We start from the raw sequence: 19,682 nt of genomic DNA, 5'->3' as shown, positions 1-19,682 counted from the left end.
CTGGAGCCCGGGAAGAGGGCCGGGGCCCTGCACTGGTCCTGCCCACCAGATACCACTCCCCCTGAGGAGGGGCTGGAGCTGCCCAGAAGACCCACGGACTCAGACGCAGCAGAGGCCTGACACAGCGTGCTTTATTGCCAGGCTGTCACAGCCACTCACCGAGCTGGGAGAGAATGCACAGATCATAAATAATTTAACTTACAATAAATAAATAACCCTGCCGGCACCCTGCTACAAGCTTTGGGTTACCAGCTCCTAGGGGCCCGTGCTGCAGCAGTTTATGACCAGGAGAAGCAATGAGGCTCCCAAAGAAGCATGAGAAACTGAAGTTCCCCAAGAAATAACTAGTCAATACAAGCTGGGGCACAGGAGCCAGGCTAGACAAAGCATTTGGGGCTGTGGAGGTCTAAACGGCTGCAATGTGATGCTACTTATTTTTGTAGTTTTAAGGGCTACACTGCTGCTCCAACACAACCAATATTTACAAAAAAACCCCAACTGGATCTTATTTGAGGACTGCTTCCTTTTTCCTTAGTGCTTATGCTCACCCAGCCCCAGGTGGTGCTGTACATGCTTGGAAGCCATAGTACCTGTGGCCAAGGAATTTGGCCAAATCCTCTGAAATTCACTTTTCCAAATGACCCTAATATACTGTTGGAGGGATGGGCAGACCTCACCGAAGGGCACGCGGTACAGCAGTGGAGCCAGACAGCACCATGCAGCACTTACTGCAATCTAGCTTATTTGCTGTATTTGCTTTGGCAAGTCTTGGACACATGGAGGAGAAAGCACAAAGCAGAGACAGGTTGCATGGCAGTATCTAGGCTGCCCTTTTTTAGGAACTTCAGGAATTTCCTTACCTTTGATCAGATGCAGCTTTACTGGGAATAATGGAACGCAAGTGCAGAGCTGCTGCTGCCGATTTAACCACTCTGTTATCTGGGCCAAATCTGAACAGAGCTACACAACAAATCACTGGCAAGCGGCCTGTACTAGAGCTCCTGCTGCTTCAGCACCTGCTGAACTGCGGAACTGGGAGGGAGCGCCCCGGTGAGAGCATACCCGGCTGGTTCCACGCGGTGGCAGAGCTGGCGGCTGCCGCCTTGTGCCTGCCAGCAGAGGGAAGCGTAGCTCTAGCTGTAAATGGCTTCTGCGGAGGAGCTATTCCTGCACGGACTTGGAGCTAAGAAAAAGGCAAGTCGTTCCTGGGAAAAAATGGGTGAACCCAGCACCGGGGATTAGCGCAGCCACACAACACACCGCTGATGTAGACGGAGTTAGAGCAGATGCGCGGGGAGGAGGTGCTGTTCCTCCAGTGGCTTCTGGAGAAACCCAAGGTGGGAATGGTGCCCACCCTCAAAACCTTCAGTTTTCAGAGGAGTCTGTCTCTTCATTGGAGCCTTCACTCTCGGCATCCATTTTTCGACGATGGTGTAGAGGTTTCCAAGGTGAGTTAATCCTGGGTGAGTTACGAATGGGCATATTTGCTGTGTCTGCACTGGAGCTGGCAGGACCAGAGACAGAAAGTCCTGAAACCTGAGCTACCCTGAAAGAAAAGACAAATGCTAGGCAACATGTTGCTAAAATTTCCACTGCAGCACTCTTGGAGTGAACGTGGGAGAAAGACCTAAAACTAGCACAGGGATGAAAAGATGATCATGGCATAGAGGGGGAACACGCATTGGTATCTCCCAGATTCACTGTGTGAATCTTCTCCTATTTAAACATATTTTCTGGACTGATCTCTTTCCTTCCAACACTTCTACTTTTCACTATCCAGACAAAATTTCCCTGTTCGTTAGAGAATGCTGCTTCCTCTTGATCCCTCTTTGAGTCACACTCTTCCCCTCTGTTTCTGAGGACTCTTGTAAGGATTTTATTAACTGCACTGAGGCACTACAAAGAAAGAAGCCCTTCCTCTTCAGGATGCTCCTGCAGCTCCTCTACTTTATTACACTCTTCTTTAGCATGCTACTCTTAATCTGTTGCTTTACCTCCTAGTTTAGGCAATTCCACTTACAATTTCTCAAGTTCCTCATCCATGGCAGGGTCCAGAAATAAGTCTCCTTTATCTGGCAGAGCTCCTGGGACGAGAAAAAAAGGCAACCAATGAAAGTGTCAGCAGAGTTACACTATTCATTCTTCAAGAAAAGTGTTCAAGCCATAGCAGCATCCAAAATCTGGCCTGCAAGACAGAGAACACTTTTCCTTATACCTATTTAGAGAAAGGGACACAACGTTGAGGATTGTAGATGAAGAATGATGATCCATTTTCTGTGTCTTTCATACATGCTATAGCTGAGCTCAGACTAAATGAGAGGCAGCCTCAGTAATCTCACTTCCTACAGCCCTGAGGATCTGGCAGTTTTCGTTCACTGTACAAAATTAGAGTACTGACTGTCAGGGAGGTGGCAGTCTGTCAGCTTTGGCCCTCTGTTCATTGCCCAGTATAGTCACCGGTACCAGATGGAATAGATGTGGTGGTGTCAGTGCCACAGACTGAAACATGCACTATAGCACCGAGGGTTATCTATGGTTTTGTGCCACCTGCCTTTCTTATGGTGCTCTGATCTTGGGGGTCAAAACACTCCATAGATTTAAGGCTTTTGCTTTCCTTGCAACTCAGGAAAGTCAGGCCTGACTCTCATACACATTGTCTACAAGAATTAAGTGTGGATGAACTGTGCTCCAGCATTTCGTGCTGTCTGGGTGTGAGCATGAAAGGCTGGGCCAGTACTTGGGCACCCTCTCAGAGTAAGATCAACATGCTCCTTTTCACATTAGAAACCTTACTCCAGATGAAGGACATGGTATAGTTCAGGAGTGGAGCAGCTGATTGTTAATCCTTGCTCTTCTCTGAAAACACTGGGACCTTAGCAGAACCAGAAAGGAAGATGGGGCTCTTAGGAAAGCACTCCTTCTCAATTCTTTAACAAACTCCACTCTGTATAGGGGTTATGGGTGAGTGTGAGCAGTGAGCACAGAAATGACAGAGAACAGCACAGAGATTTCCTACCAGAGCCTGGAGAGTACCACTGATACACACCAGGACAAAAAACCCATCTGGTAATCTCTACCTACAGTACCATGAGGGATGCTGTTTCTAAGGTTTTTAGAGATACTTGGGTGCTACACTCAATACCTTTGGAAAGGGGCTTTGTGTTCCTTGTGGGGACACAAATCTGTTTGCTGGCACTGTTACCTTGCTCTTGCAGGTGAGCCACTTGTCCCACAGAGGCAGGCTGGCAGCAGTCATCAAAAATGTAGCAATGAGTGCCTGAAAACTAGAGTGAGTTCAGACCAGAACCGATTCCCTCATTTTTTTGGGTTCTGGTCTACTCGTCTTGTAAATGAGCAGGAAAGTCTGGCACTGCAAAACTGTGCCAGGAGATTCACAGAAGTGTCCCAGTCTGCTTCTTTTTGTGGGCTCACTTAAAAGAATAAGCAACTAAAGCTTAACTTGTTTCTGTAGTTGCAGAGTGCACAGTGAAGTCTCTAGGGCACAAGATTTACTTGGGAGAGTTGATAAATGGCACTTGAAGAATTCACAAATCAACACTGACATTGGAGATACACTGCAGATTCCAGCCTGCCTGGTGAACTCAGCAGCACTGTCCCAGCCTGAACAAGCTGCTTTAATCCCTATCCCTGTTTCCCAAGAGGAGCTGCTGGCTTTGTGAGACCAAAACCTCCTCTGCCTGAAACTGCTCTAGCTGAAGGGCTTTGGGGAGCTTGTGATCCCCTACACACCAAAGACTATTGAAATCACCCTTCAGGAGAGATTAAAAGACACCAGGAAAAGAATCCTCCTTTCCTTGCCAAAAACGCTAGCACCTGTCAGACTTGTGGTTGCTGCCCCTCCTCTGAGAGAGGCCTCAGCAGGAGGCTGGCAGAGGGCCAGAGGACGGGCCTACATTAATGAAAACGAAAACCCACTCACTTTGTAGATGGCACAATGGAGGCTGTGGGCAGGATTTTTTTTTTTTTTTTTTTCCTTTTCATCTGTTTTCTTTATGCTTGACTAGAAGTGTATTTCATAGGGCAAAGGAAAAAAAGATTTTGCTTGCTGCCATCCAGGCATCACCTTCCTTGCTGTGAATACACTGCTTTCTAAGCCTGTTTTCAGAGGGGATTGCAGGGCTGTATTCATGCACCTTTGATATACAATCTGCCCTGCCCCAGAGGAGCATTAGCAGCTTAAATGGTTTGCTGTAAGAAGGGGCTCAGCCAGGGAAGACACACTTTTACTGTACTGTGACACACACCTGTGCAAAAGAAGCAGCCCTCAGGCAAGGTATACCTTTTCATTGTTTTGTCTTTGCAATTAGGGACTGGCAGATACTGGCCCAGAAGCAGAGGAAGAGGATACTTACCCAGAGAGAGACATCTACCCTTAATGGCCATGTGATTTGCTGAGTGGAGATGAGTGGAGATGAGTGTTTGGGAATACCCCCCCACACAGCCCTCCCTCCCTGCTCCTGCCATTTAAATTTATCCCCTGAATACAGTCTTGTCAAACAGAGAAACCATTTCTGTTCCTCTTTGTAGGAGGAGGAAAAGCACAAGCAAGGCATATGGGGGAAATAGGAAACTGTGAGTGAACTATGGATGAATTACATACTGTCCTTTGCCAATGTAACGCTGCTTCCCTGCTCCAAACCAGCACAACATAGAAACAAGCAGTGAGATGTCGGTTGGTAATCCCTGTGGTTCCCACAGCAGTGCGGTACAGATTTTTGTAGCAGTTTGTGTTTTATGACCAGATTTTCAGCAGGCCAAAGATAGCTACTAGCAAGAGTACACTGCCTTGAGGGAAGATGGGGAAGATCTGGGACAGACTGGGCTTTTAACCTTTGAGCCAAGGAGACAGCAGAGGTTTTCCATTAGGTGTGCTTCTTTTCTTATAGATGAGAGCTGCCATTTAAAATCTGTGGGAGTGCAAAGGGCTAAAACATAGGATGGCAACTCAATCCAAAGTAATCCTTGAGGAAGCTCCACAGCTTCAGGCAGACAGTAAGGCACAGTGTTATGTTTTTAAAGTTAATCCATCAACAAAAAGATTAAAAACTTCCCTCACTCTTTTCCTGACAGTGTAAAATGTGGGTTATAATTACAAAGGAAATTTCACAGAAATACAGAACGACTGAAAATCTAGAGCTGTATCATTTGTAGAAGTCTTACCTAGGGCTCGATTGATGCCCTGATCCTTGGCAAGAGCCATAAGGAATCCACAGAAGGTCATTCTTTGCACACTACTCAGCATTTCCTTCACAAGAGCAGAAGGTGGGCAGCTAGGAAAAGAGAGACAGAGATCATCTTGTCTTCCAAATTATAATCTTTATTTTCTAAGACCCAGCTCAAAATCAAGAAATAAACCCTTTTACCTGTTCTAACACTGTCAGGTTGCCCTGACTCAGTTTAAAACAAACAGCCACCAGCTTGCTCATTGAGCACTGGATCTGCCCCCCATTTGCTAAGCAAGATCTTTGATATGGGGGACATCACTAGGAGCAGTCTTACCTGTCTTCATTCCAAGGACAGTGAGAAAAGCATGTTTTTTTCAAAAATCCTCTGGGAAATTCTTTCAGAAGTCAATAAACTTTCATAGAAGCGTTAAGTTTGGAAAAGACCATTGAGTCCAGTGGTTAATGGAGCACTGCTGTGTTCACCACTAAGCCATGTCCCTAACTGCCACAGCTACACATTTTTGAACACTTTCAGCGATGCTGTTACCACACTATTATCAGTGATAGTCATCCAAGGGGCAAGAAAACTTCTCCAATGATAGCCTAAATATGTCAGAGAACACTATTTAAGGGAGGACTAAATTAGCATATTCCTCTTCTCATAAAGAGGAAGTGTCAGTGAACAGTCAATGGTGTAGTGGTATCCCTGGCAGATGTGGGGGTGGGCTGGTGATCCCTCAGGCAGAAGTGGTTACCAAAGCCTGAGTATTGAGCTACTGCATGAAAGGCTGGGAATGGCTCCCCTCATAGTGCTGTACAAAGCCTGACCTACCAGATGGGCCCACAGTACTCTTCCCATCTGAAGTTCTCAGGATATACAGGGAATGTAGAGCTTTTGTTGTTTAAAAGAACAAAACAACCCATCAGCTCCATGTTTAGATCTACAGCACTGGATAGCAGTTCAGCAGTAGTTTTGTGGAACACAAATCTGGATTTGGAAACCTAAAGCAGAAATAAGGTGGAACTTGTTATGAGTGATTGTCCTGAGTCGTTTTGTGTTTTTAGACCATGACCTACTAGGAGGGCATACTCTCACTACCTGCAAGAAACTAGGATGAAAATGTCTGTCAAAGCTATACAGTAAGGTCTGGTGTTGCTCCATTCTCTGCTGAACTAAAGCTAGTCTTGTGCCTGGGATCTATAGCTGGAGACCAGCTCCAACACAGGCTCAGGTACAGCCTGACAGTGTGAACTCACCTGTGTACTAAGGCTTCATGCTCCATCCACCCAGTGGGCTCTTTCAGCTCCCAAGAACGAAACTGCACTTGTTTATCCCCTCTAGCTAACTCATGATGGATCTCTCCTTGATTAAAGTGTCAATGCAGAAGTGAGATGGAGAGCAGAGACCCAATCCATCTATTACTTCAAGAATCAGTTCAAACCCCATGTTTCTTTGGTCCATGAAATTGTTTCTTTCATTTCATTAGAGCTATTCAGCTATGATGTTTCCCTTCATACTTCTTCAGTGAGAGCCATTTGGGAATATTAGTTCAAAGTCCTCTCTTTCTTCACAGCTCCAACCTTACAAAGGGTCTCCAGAGACAGAGACTTCAAATCTGTATTTTAGACTCCATTCATACCTGTATTTTGATCTGTCACACAGGGACTCCAGGCACTGGTAGAAGAGAGATGCCTCTACCCCTTCGAGTGGGGTGCTGTCATTTGGGGGCTGGCGCTGCCGATGTTGCCCAGAGGATGATGTTGGCACAATCACAGTATTTGGATTCTTACCAGCCAGCAGGTCTTGATAAATGGCAGCCACGCTTTCCAGGAACTCTAAAAGAACAGAAAGCAATTTAAAACTCAGGGCTGTAACCAGCAAAGCATCCTCCTGACCTACCAGACTGTGGCTTAAACTGTTGTACATAGTATTAACTGGAAATAAGCACAACTCTACTCTCCTGCATGCGCAGAACAGATATTATGCAAGCCAATACAGCCATTTCCATAGAAGCTGCTGTCTTCTTACTAGGAGGATTATGAGAGGTCCCTCACTCTGTTGAGAAGATTCATCTCAAGGTAAAAAAGGCTAGCTAGCACACTGATAAAATAGTGAAGCGTGAAAGCTAATGTCAAACACAAAACTAGTTTGTGAAGTGTAAAACATTTCCCTTCTCCACCTCTTGCCACTGATTAAGAACTCATCCAATTTGGGAGCAAACTGTATTGAACTGCAACAGGAGGAAAGGAAGCATGTTAGTTAGGGCTCCAGGCTGTATCCCAGCTTGCGTTCCGTGCTGCTCCAAAGTAAATATAACACAGGATCTAGAAAAAGGGCCAGGGCAGGTCAGGGCCGGAGCTGGCAGAAAGCCTCTCCCCAGGCTCCTCATACTACCCACTGTTTACTGCAGGAGTCTAATTTTAAACAAGTTTGTTTATGGATGTGGTCAGCAGTTTACAAATCTAGATTCCATTTGGAGTGGTTTGCATGTGTGTGGGTTGGTGGGAGAGTGTATGACAGGCTGCGTGTGTGCACTGTGCCTGGGTGAAAGGACAGGGATGGGATCTTTGAGTGTGTGTACACAAGAATGAGCTTGCCAGGACTCCAGTGGCATTTCATTTCTGAGTGAATGGAAGTGCAATGCTGTGCGTGAGGTGGGTGGAGAGGAAAATCAGGATGTCAGCAGGCCCTGGGGCTGTGCTGAGGTTCTGCAGTTCCATGGAAATATTTGTTATACTGGAGAAAGCTTTCCAAACACATTTTCTGTCCCTGACTAAAGGCATTGCAAGCCTGGTTCTGCCCAACTCAAAATCACCATTTTGAACTGTTTTTTTACAATTACTTGTCATGGATAAAGTTGTGATATGCACAGTGGAGTTACAAGGGAAGTATATACAAAGAAGTATTGAGAAAAAGAGATTTTTGTATTAAGGATAGCAGCAGATTCCTAAGTGCTACTAAGATGGGAACTCACAGGTTGGATCAGATCAGAAAGTCACTCTCTGACCACAGACTCTCCTCACAACAGCTTCTAGCCAGTGTTTCTGAGTATCCAAAACCTGGCCCATTTCTCCTGGTCGAGACCGATTGTGAGCTGCGTCCATCAGAGGGAGCCATTTCAGTGTGAGTGGACAGAAATCCATGAGCTTTATGTTAGAAAGTGCTGTGTGCCAGGAGGTGAGAAAGTGGCATGCTAGCCAGTGCTTGGAAGCATATCTAATGCTTCCTTCCCTCTTTTTGTCCTGAATGAGATTCTCGTTCCTCAGTCACAATGTAGAGGGGCTAGGGCAGTAGGATGATGTATTTTAAAGCAGTCTTCCCATACAGGACAAGCAACTGAATGCTCATCCAAGTTTCTCCACCTTGTCTCCTGATGTTTAAAAATACCTGGGGATTTTACAGATGTATATGGGTGAGCATGAGAAAATACACACACATACTCCAATATGATTTGATTTGTACTTTTCCTGCCGAGAATTTTAGAAGTATCCCATCCAATTAAAACTCAGACTGGGGAATGGGATAGAATACAATAAATGACCAACAATATGAAGACTGTTCAGATGGATTATCTGTTCCTTTTGCTTTCCAACTAGGGGGTCTCAAATCAAACAAAAGAGGTGGTTCTTCACAGGAGAGGTGTCAAACCTGTTCAATTCTTTGCCAAAAGGTGTGGAGGCTACAATTTCATGTGACTTCAAGGGGAGCTGGAGAAGTTCTTGGAAGTGGAGTCCACTGAGGGTTCTTAAACCCATGGGGATTTTAGCCAGTTCAGAAACTCTCTGAGCTGAAACCAGCTTATAGTTGAGCAAATATTAAGGGGAAGAATTATATTGATTTGTCCAGTTGCTTTTCCTTTAAAGGCTCCAGCTGGTGGGCTTTGCCTATGCTGTCTCCAGCAGGATTGAATAATTTCCTTTAAGAAAGGGAAAAAATGTTCCCAGTAAAAGCTAATTGTTAGCTGTTAACATAATCTAGATAAAGCTGGAAATTTATGTCTCAAGGCCAAGACAAATAAATGCATCAGACACAGCAGTTGCAGGTATGTCATTATGCACAACAATTTGGAATCTTCTCATTAAGTCTCCTAATCTCTTGACATCTGTGATGCTTTTCATCAGTAGAGCCCATTAGCTATATATTTTCTGTTAAAAAAACATATCCTTTCAAGTTTCAAAAAAGTGCAAAGACTGGGAAGCTGTAAAGTTGTAATGCTACAAGTGGGAGAAGTCAACAGCTTCCCGGCATTTACCTGAGTAGTAGAACTGGATCTGGAAAGCAAAGAGGAAATCAGAAAAAGACATCAGGCAATCCATTGCATCATCCATCAGCACAATCCTATGATAAGATGAGAGAAACAGTTTAGCATTTACAAAAAACTGAAGTCTGTAACCAGGAACCCCAGACCTTGTGAAAGCTCAGCCAAGGAACTATGTGCAACTGAGGATTGCTAGTGGCCCGGTACAAGAAGTTAGGAGAGAGAAATGGGAACACACATTGCTGCATGGATGTGGATGCCCTAATATCAAATGAAGACAGCTTAAGTGAGAAGATCCTGAATGTCAATCACACATTTCAGCTACAGTGTGAACAGAGCAGTGTGACACTCAGATCATGGTGGACGTGATGGAACAAACACTGGTACAAAAAACTGCAAGGTTGGTTCACATTGCTATATAGAAGTGTAGAATAACCTGAGTTGGAAGGGATCCACAAAGATCATCAAAGTCCAGTTTCTGACTAAATGTGACTACAGACAGGACACTTACACAAGTAGTAAATTGGCATAAGCAGAACGAGACCCATGCTGTTCCTCTGTATATTAGAATTCATCAAACTGGGACCTTTTTCAGACTCATAAACGTCACAATAGTTGTAATTCATCATCTATACTCAAACAAACTCTACCTGACTACAGAGGAAATAATATTGCACCAACAGTCAGCTTCCTAACTGCATTCTGTGAACATCTTTCCTTCCTGATAAAAGAATCGGTCTCTTTTCATATTAAGTCTATTATTTGACTGTCAAGTCAGATTTCATGGCAACTGAAGACTTCTTGGGCCAGGGACAGTCCTCTTTGTCCCTGCTGAGTCCTGGGTGCATGTAGGGAGCTACATGCATCTCTATATTGAAGCATATTTCTTGAGTATGGAAAATACCAGCCACAGGCCATAAAGATGAAATAAAAGTGATAGCAAAGTCCAACTCTTCCTTCCAGGGAAAAAAACCTGTGGATTTCAGGGCAAAAATGAAAACAAAAACAATGCTCTGGTCCCTGCCACCACTACCTAAGGATAAAAAGGTCAGCCTCTGAAGTGGTGAATATCAAACTCATCTAATCAATGCCAGCTTAGACTGCAAAACAGAAGAAAATAGTCTACTTTGGTGGGAAAGAACCCAGAGTATTCAGGCAATGCTGAAGAAAGGCAATTGGTATTCAACTGCATGTAGGTCTACTGAACCTGTACAGTCAGCACTGGGCATGCTGTGCCATATGAGGATTGTCAGTTCATTACAGCCAAAGTATGGATCATCCAGTAGGACCCTTCTGAACACAGGGCCAGATGCAATCTGCACACCAAATTCTCAGCATCAATTGTCTAAATACATTGCTGGGGAAACACTGTTCTATCTCATGTAAAAGACTCCAGGGAGCTGTGTGGGAGGCTGACCTAGAAGAACACAGGATCTTGCAAGACTTCCCTGCCACTCAGACCAGTTCTGTTCACTGTGGCAAAATCAAACATGTAGAGCAGCTTGAATTAATTATCTCAAAGAAGAAAGACTGGGGCTAAGAGGGTCCCCAGGAGAAAAGCCAGTATTTAAAACAAAACCCTTTGAAGATGTCAAAGTGTTTCTGATTTATTTATTACATTCCAGAAGCCTCCTCTCCTCCTGTCTAAAGAAGCAGTAGCTTCAGTACTTAATTCTCACTAATAAGCATGTTACTGAGATTGTCAGTGGCCACATCAAGGAAATGGCTTTGAAGCTGGCAGGCAGAGCATCTTCATCTCTCAGGCAATACTGCTCAGCCACTGGCATTTCCAACCACTGTTTAAGCACTGGAAATGCGATTGGCCACATCACTGATGAGCTGCACTCCCTCCTTTGAAATGATAGTCTGTCTCCCAGATACCCTCAAAACACCAAGGCTTTCTTCTCAAAGATGCAAGAAAACACTGGAGAGTGGTTTTACATATTTGTTATGCAGAGAGACAATATTACATCACCTTCATAACAGGAAACTCATTTCACTTGTTAAGTCTAAAACTCCAGTCAATGGCAGTGCTCTGCAGCACCAAGTTCCAGTCTCTTTCTTAGAGAAGAGCTTGAGGAAGTATGCACAAGCGTGAGAATTTGCTGGACAGTTTTTGCTGTTAAAGACAGCAAGGAGCCTCTGAGGAAGCCTGTATGGCACATATGTGATGGAGGAACATCTAAATAGAAGCAGGTGCACTCTGGTGCTGGGTTACTGACTCCGCTTGGCCCAGGGGTTTGCACGCCGGAAATGTTGAGAAGTCTTTAAATCCCATACAATCATTTATGAGGAGATTGACTGCAGCTGGCAATTCCCCCACATAGCCAGCTGACTAAGCACTCAAGGAAGCTGAAAGAGCATCATATGCAACATATCTGCACCTCTTCCTTGAAATATCCGGCAAGGAGAAAAACCTAATTCTGGACTGTAACCTATGCAGCAGGACCAAAATTAAGGACAAAAATCTGAAAGTCCAAACTGCAACTCAAAAGAGTTCATCAGGTATCTCATAATTCAAGGGTTTTTTTGTTTTTTTTTTTTTTTTCTTGTTCAAATTAGATTTTAAACCCTGAGGCCACAGATGTATTTAAAAAGTTAATGGCTGGCACTCAGTGAATAATGAAAATCAAGGAGGAACTTTGGAAAAGACTGAAGAAAAATGCCTGCACTTGAGGCATTCTGGTAGAGGGTATAGTGGTCTTTCAGGGTTCAAGTGGGTTTGGCTGCCGGGAAAGCCTTACTATTGTGCCAACAGGGAAACTTTATGGTCTCCTGATTGTGGTTAAAATCTCAGAAATCCAGACTAGACAGGATGTTCCCAGGACAAACTCTATACCAAGCAAGTTGAAAGGACTTTTACCATTTTCTGCCACCATTAAAGGCTAACTGACACAATCTGTTTTAAAGCCAGGCTGGCTCAAATGAGTTTTCAGAGACTTGGTTTATTTACTGAGACATGGAGGCAAAAAAAGTTAAAACATACAAAACAGTCTACACTCTTAGGCAATCTTTTAACAACAGGGGTACTGAATTGCAAGCCCCAGTTCCATTAGTACTGATCAGTGCAACATGAGCTCACACACCAAATAAAACAGCATAGGAGCTGTGAATTACTTGACTGTTACTACTCAAATGTGGGCAACAAGTTGCTTGTGTTTCTCTTACAATAGAAAAATCAGTGCTCAGGTACAGATCTTAAAATCATGGCATCAAACCAGGAAAAATTCCTTCATTTTCTGTCCTGCAATTTCAAGATTCAGAAAGTCAAAAGGTGTCTCTAAAGATGAAAGCTATCTCTGTATATTAAAGTATTTAATCTGCTAATGGCTATAACCATTTAGAAAAATGAAACAAAACAAAGAACCTCAAGAAATCTCACAGACACAGATATGCTAGTTCATTTTTTGGGTATAATTTCTGCATTTGTGTAGCACCAGGAACAGGAAAATAGAGCTCTCTGATGTCATGTAAATAAAACCTATGTTGTTGTCATTTCCGTTCTTATGTTCTGACATATCCTGATCTTAGTCCTGTTGTTTGTTATCAGAGCATAGCAACAGCTCCTGCATGAGTGGACTGCATTGCTGTGTGATCATCTCAGTCATGCAGCATTGAGGCTACAGCTATGACTGCCCTCTTCCCAGCAGCATCAATGCAGGTCCTGGCTGTATCACTGAATGTTGTGGCTACTCCCGCTGCTACTTTATTTAATTCCTGTCCAAAGAAAATTAGCAACAAAACCACTGGGGACGGGCAGACTGAAGAAGGAACAACGTCTCTAGGTTTGCATGTGACATTCATGTTTTGCAAAGACTAGGTCTGCTGGTGCTCTAAGAAAGTCTGCAGAGCTCACCCAAACAGGCAGAGACCAAGGAGGACAATGGGAAGTTTAGACCAGAAAAAGGACAAGAGAGTGATCAACAGTTGTAAGCAAAGAGAAAAATAGTTTAGAAATATGAGAAATTTTATTAAAATTGTTCAAATAGATTAGCTTGTTACAGAGGTAGCAATGTGCAAGTAAATCTTCAGCCAGCCAAAAGTAGGAGTGAGGTCTCCCCCACCTGAGCCTGGGTGCCTCTGACACTGATCTCATATCTCTCCAACACCTGCTCCCAAAGTCAGCTTGTCTGTCTCTATGGCACATGCACAACAGTGCAGCAGGCCCCTGAATGGGGCCTCTAGTTAACAGCAGCCTTGTGGACTAAATTCCTTGACACAAACATCACAACATGTGTAGATATGCTGGAGTCTCCTTCATTGCATGCATCACCACAAATTCCTGCTCAGTTCAGCTGGAGCCCTATGAAATACACACCAGCACAAAGGACTGGCGCTGGTGTACCTCCATGAAAGGAAGTGGCAGATACATCTCTGCTACAGGGCTAGTGTTCTTTCTTAGTCTGGCATTGGGGGACAGCAACTGAACAGATGTGTGCACCTTATTACATTTTCAGTATCAGATAGTTAATAATCAGCTGCCTGGGCTGGACTGGAATCAGCAAGCACAATCAGCAAAATATTCCATATCACATTATCAATGCCCTGAGCCAACTACCTGCTTTTTACCTTGTCTAGATTAAAATAAAATTTCAAACAGATTAGCTGCCATGTTCTTACCAAACACACTTTAAAACACTGGCAATCCTTCAGAGGTTAGTGTGTTTAAATGTGATCAACCATAGAAGCTGGGGCAAGGGGGAACACATTTTAGAATGGTAAACAGTATTTGAAATAGAGTTTAAAAATCATGGCAGTTAAAAACATACTGGCTAACATTTTTTTATCTGCAACTCATCTGAACACAGAGCCAACAGCAGCATTCTGCATTGATATTTCAGTCTTTGTATATCTTAAATATATACTCTTTCACATTGCTAGAGAAACATCCTGTTCTTGACCTCAAAAGATGGTGTCTCTTTTCCCCAAAACCTTAAAAGCTGAAGGTCCCTGTTCATACCTTTACCCACAGGTCTAGTTCTTAAGTCCATGCATGTAGGACTACTCTTGCCTTTAAAGAGAGAATGAGGACCCACCTTGCTGCTTTCTGAGTGAGTTCCATTGGGAAGTCAGGGCAGAGCAACTGCAGCAGGCAGTGGTATTCCTGTGCTGTCAGCAAATCTGCAGGAAAAGAGAGGTGAGAACATTGTAATTCTTTTATAGGCTGTTCCCTCCCCTTGCTTCCTCTCTAGGAAAAAAGCCTCATATTTCCTTTACTCCCAATTCAAGTAGCATGAATATTAAAGACAATATAACTGTTCCCTAGACTTTCAGAGCAGGGCACTTCAGATGGAATTTCCAGCATCATCTGAAGAGAGGCCTGATGAAGGGGAAATCCTATTGAACAAGCTTCTGCAGAGAAACTGGTAACAGGTAGTGATTCAGTGTGAAAAAGGGGTAACCAAAACAGAGCAGTTTCAAGTGAGAACACAGTTTGGTTTGACTTGAATATAACCATGTGGAAAAAGGAATAATTTCAAAGTTGCTTAAATTTGCTGAAATTCACTGGCATGGTGACATTCCCCACAGTACACTTGAAAATCATCCACAGAACATCTGGCAGCAGTAACAAAGGCAAACAAGGTTTTTGGGTTGTGTATGGAAGGCTACAGAGTATAAACCACAGACGTTATTACTTTGGCATTCAGTAAGACAGCTGGATGGTCTCTTTTGGAATAATGTGTACAAATCTGGTCACTGTATTATAGGAAGCGCAGAACAAAGATCCAAAAAACACAAGAAAACCAATCTAGAGAGCAGTTTTGTGAAAGACTGGTCAAGAAGGAACTCTGTGGCTCAGCAGAAGGAATCTAAAAGAGGTGACTCTTAGGGAAGTTTGTAGAATCTCAAGGGAATGGAAATATCCTGATGTCAAAAGCCCTACATGATTGTATGTTCACAGTCCAAAAGGCTGTGGACTGGAGTTAAGAAGGAGACTAGCTGAACAGCAGCAATTTTGCAGTACTTCTATATACAGAAGAATGTGAAGTATGGAAGAAAGAGCCAGAGGTGGAAGTAGAGCCAAGCAGTAGTCAGGGAGGGGATCTCAAGGGCACTGGCAGTGGGACTGAGGTACAGAGCTTAAGTTCTTTTGCCACAAACATATTAGGCTTCATTAGGCTCTCATCCAAATAATTAACCTTGTTTCAGATGATAGCCACAACTCAGAATTACAGAATCATTAACATTCAACCATTACCCAACACTGCCAAGTCCACCATTGAACCACAGCCCTAAGCATCACATCTACATGTTTTTTGAACACTTCCAAGGATGGTGATTCCATCACTTCCCTGGGGGTAGGGGAGGAGGGGGGATACCGATACTTGACCACACTTTCAGTGAAGAATTTTTTCCTAATATCCAGTCTAAACTTTCCCTGGTACAACTGGAGGCCATTTTCTCTAACCTTGTTACTTGGGAGGAGAGACTGACCCCCATCTCTCTACAACCTCTTTTCACATAAATGTAGAGAGCAGTAAGGTGTCCTCTGAGTCTCCTTTTCTCCAGCCTAAAAAACAACAGCTCCCTCAGCCATTTCTCCCAAGACTTGTGCACCAGACCCTTCACCAGCTCTGTTGCCCTTCTCTGGACACACTCCAGCTCCTCAACGTCTTTCTTGCAGGGAGGAGCCCAAAACTGGATGCAGGATTCATGCAAGTGTGGCCTCACCAGCACTGAGTACAGGGGGACAATCACTGCCCTGGTCCTGCTGGCCATACTTGCTGATACAGGTCAGGCCATCGGCCTTCTTGGCCACCTGGGCTGCCATTCAGAAAGACCTCAACAGGTTGAAGAGATGGGCAGAGAGGAACCAACAGAAATTTAACAAAGGCAAATGCAGGGTCCTGCACCTGGGAAAGAACAACCCCAGGTACTAGCACAGGCTGGGAGCCGACCTGCTGGAAAGCAGCTCTGCGGAGAAAGACCTGGGGGTTCTGGTGGACAGCAAGCTGTCCCTGAGCCAGCAGTGCCCCTGTGGGCAAGAAGGGCAATGGTATCCTGGGATGCACTAGGAAGAGCATTGCTAGCAGGTCCAAGGATGTGATCCTGCCCCTTTGCTCAGCCCTGGTGAGGTCACATCAGGAGCACTGTGTCCAGTTCTGGGATCCTCAGGAAAAGAGAATCCTGGAGCTCCTGGAGCAGGTCCAGGGGACGGTTACAAAGGTTATTAAGGGTCTGGAGAATCTCTCTTACAAGCACAAGGCTGAATGACTTGGTCTCTTCACCTTGAGAAGAGACAACTGAGAGGGGACCTCATCAATGTCTATCAGTATCTGAAGGGAGGGTGTCAGAGGATGGACCCTGGCTCTTTTTGATGGTGCCAAGCAGTAGGACGAGAAGCAGCAGCTGGAAACAGATACACAGGAATTTCCACATGGGTATGAGGAAGAACTTCTTTACTGTGGGAGTGACCATGCACTAGGCTGTCCAAAAAGGTTGTGGAGTCTCTCTCACCGGACATACTCAAGAGCCATCTGGATGCAATCCCGTGTCACGTGCTCTAGCCTTCTTGCTTGTGCAGGAAGGCTGGAGCGAATGACCCACTGTGGTCAGTGACCCATTCTGTGATTCTGACAGGCCCAGCACAGGAAGCAGGTTACACAAAACCAGAAAATTTGGGCATATAAAAGCTCTTGTTGAAACAGACACTTTCTCATAAGTGAACAGGATAGTATGGACCTCTTACTCTTCAAGGATTTCTAAGTCTAGCTTTGAATAACGCTAGGCAATAAATTTCTGATTTTTGCTAAAAAGTCTAGATGTTGGTCTAAAGGAATCACATCAATTGGAAGTTTTATGCAATACTCAATTTCCATTTTTTATTTGCTTAAATTAAAATTCCTATTTATGCATCTTTACACCTCTTGCTTGTTGCTATTTTTTTTCTTTCATTTGTCAGCGGACCATTATAATAACCCTTTCTTCATACTGTATCTTATTCAATCTACTTAACAGATAACTACGTTTATCTGAAGTTAAATCTGCTTACCTTACCCTCTACTTCTTTCCCTACTTAGCCCAGTTATATCTGTTCCTCTGTTTTGATCCCCTTTAGATTTTCACAGTGTGGTGTCCAGCAGTATACAAAGCATCCTTCATGCATTCAGAACAGACAGGCTCTAGGAGGATAATCTGCCTGCTTTAATCAGCTAAGGAACTTTTAATGAGTTTTGGTTTTCAGTCTCTTCTTTTCACCCTGAAGGTGAAGGAGTTTGAGGTTGGTTTTTTGAAGGACGAGGTTTCCAAAGAAGCACTTTTTTCTCAGTCCCTGTCTGATTGATAGACAAAAGCAGCTTGAGAAGGTAACTGGGCCCTAAGAGAGCGTTAGTTTTGAGGCATAGAGATCTTTCACTTGGCAGAAATAACATAGTTCAAAAACTTATAATAATTTATGGTGCCTTTCTTCTCTCTCTTCTTACCAAATCACAGCATCATCCTTACTCCTCTACCATAAAACAACAAAACAATATAGAATAAAAACAGCAGTCTGCTCAGAAATAATTTGGGAAAAGGTGGCAGAAATCCTCTCCAAACCAGCACTTTAGAGAATGAAGTTTATTGTCAATAAAAGTGGAATTAATTACAGTTTCAATCTTTGGGCAAATTATCCATTTAGATTAGAAACTGCCCATAAAGCTGAAGTAGTGCAGAGAAGTTCCTGCTCTAAAGAAACCCTTTGTTTCTAATGCCTGGGGAAATGGCACCGAATTATTCACTCAAATACACAGGCAGACTTTTTTAGGCTGTAACACAATTCAGCCTGTAGATACCCCAGGCGCCTGACCAACAGATCATACCAGTTTTTCAGACTATAGTTGGGTACCTTTTATACAGGAAGTGGGATCACCACAGACCTTAGGAGGTGTCTTCAGTTTGCTGTGATCACTGTTATCCTATCCCCTACAGCAAGGTCAGTGAAGACCATGCAGAAAATTACATTTGCCCATGTACCACATTGACTGCCAAGAGCTGCTTGGAATAAACAAAGGCAGTTTTGGTGCATGACCACGTTGCTCCTTCCTGTCTCCAGGCCACAGCTGAGTAAATAGAGTTCAATGTTGCATGATGAAGAAAGAAAGAAAAGAAGGAAGGTACCAGTCAGAATGAGTGAAAACTGGAATCCACAACTGCTACTTTGGTTGCTACCACAAATTACTGCATCTCAAGTTCCAGTAACAAATGAAGCAAATCATGGAGTGTTTAAATCTGACCCCACAGCACAGGGCAGTGAGATACACACACTCTACCATGCCCTTGCAGTGGAACAAACTTGCTCATAACCATATGCTTAAGGATGGAGATTGCAGTCTCCATGTTAATCATGTTCATTTACAGCTGAACTAACACTTCACTCTTCTACTAAAAAAGAACTAATAACAAATTCCAAAGTAATTCTAAAAGAACAACTCACTAAGAAGGAGCTTAACAGGAAGTACTTTGATAATTCAGCATAATTTTTGCTCTACTGGACTTAAAATTCTTGCCTAGCTTGTACTGCTACTGAGACCATGCCACTAGCAAAATCCTAACCTTTTCCTACAGATTGGATTGTCCGGTGAGTAGTTTATTGTCTTTTAGTGCCTGAGGCTGATTGTTTCTCATGTTTCAGAGGTATAGTGGAGAAAGAATTTTGTCCATGTGGTACAGTCTTAGAAGGTACCATTTCCTGGATAAAAATGGCCTATCTTGAGAAACATGGAGGCAGCTGCTTTGTACTTCCCCGGCTTTTAAAGCACATATTAAAGCTGTTTCTGGTTTGTATGTGGCTAACAGATGGCACACAATCTGGAGTGATGCAAACTCCAGGAATACTAAATGATGTGTTAATGCTGCTGTCAGTGTTGTGCATGAAGTGTAGACACACCTGAATTATCTTAAAACCGGTTATCTTTCATAATGACAGCAGCCTAGACATAGAAGCCTGGAGCTCAGTGAAGGCTGTAAAATCTACCCAGGAAGCCAATAAATATTTAGGACTTAGCCTGAATTGCAGTTATTGCTGCTGTATCTAGGCTGCTTTCAGCACAAGAAGCAGCTATCTACAACATTGTCACAACATTGTGACAGCTATAAAAATGCCCAAAGCAGTAGGAGAATATTTACTGCAGCTGGTGTATGAAATCTGCCCCAAAAAGTCACGTTATTAGCTTCTTGGAAACACAAGGTTTGATGAATATACATTAAAGTTCCCTCTTCCCATAATTTTTTATGTGCAACCAGTATCCAAGCAGAC

General features: G+C 43.7%; 1 protein-coding gene across 2 annotated transcripts in view; it reads right to left on the bottom strand.

Moving 5' to 3' along the window:
- Positions 1–115: 115 nt before the first annotated feature.
- Positions 116–19,682, bottom strand: part of CSTPP1 (centriolar satellite-associated tubulin polyglutamylase complex regulator 1) — a 78,990-nt gene continuing 59,423 nt past the window's right edge. For both annotated transcript variants that reach the window (XM_040066729.2, XM_040066730.2), the window contains 6 exons: positions 14,482–14,566; positions 9,440–9,525; positions 6,827–7,022; positions 5,182–5,291; positions 2,021–2,084; positions 116–1,546 (listed from right to left, as the gene is read on the bottom strand). In XM_040066729.2, coding sequence (XP_039922663.1) covers positions 1,366–1,546; positions 2,021–2,084; positions 5,182–5,291; positions 6,827–7,022; positions 9,440–9,525; positions 14,482–14,566 — 722 coding nt within the window. In that variant the 3' untranslated portion in view covers positions 116–1,365. The remainder of the gene's footprint in view (positions 1,547–2,020; positions 2,085–5,181; positions 5,292–6,826; positions 7,023–9,439; positions 9,526–14,481; positions 14,567–19,682) is intronic.

Source organism: Hirundo rustica, chromosome 6, assembly GCF_015227805.2.
Source record: "Hirundo rustica isolate bHirRus1 chromosome 6, bHirRus1.pri.v3, whole genome shotgun sequence".
NCBI lineage: Eukaryota > Metazoa > Chordata > Aves > Passeriformes > Hirundinidae > Hirundo > Hirundo rustica.
The sequence above is the reverse complement of the archived record's forward strand: the minus strand, read 5'-3'. Positions and strand labels throughout refer to the sequence as shown.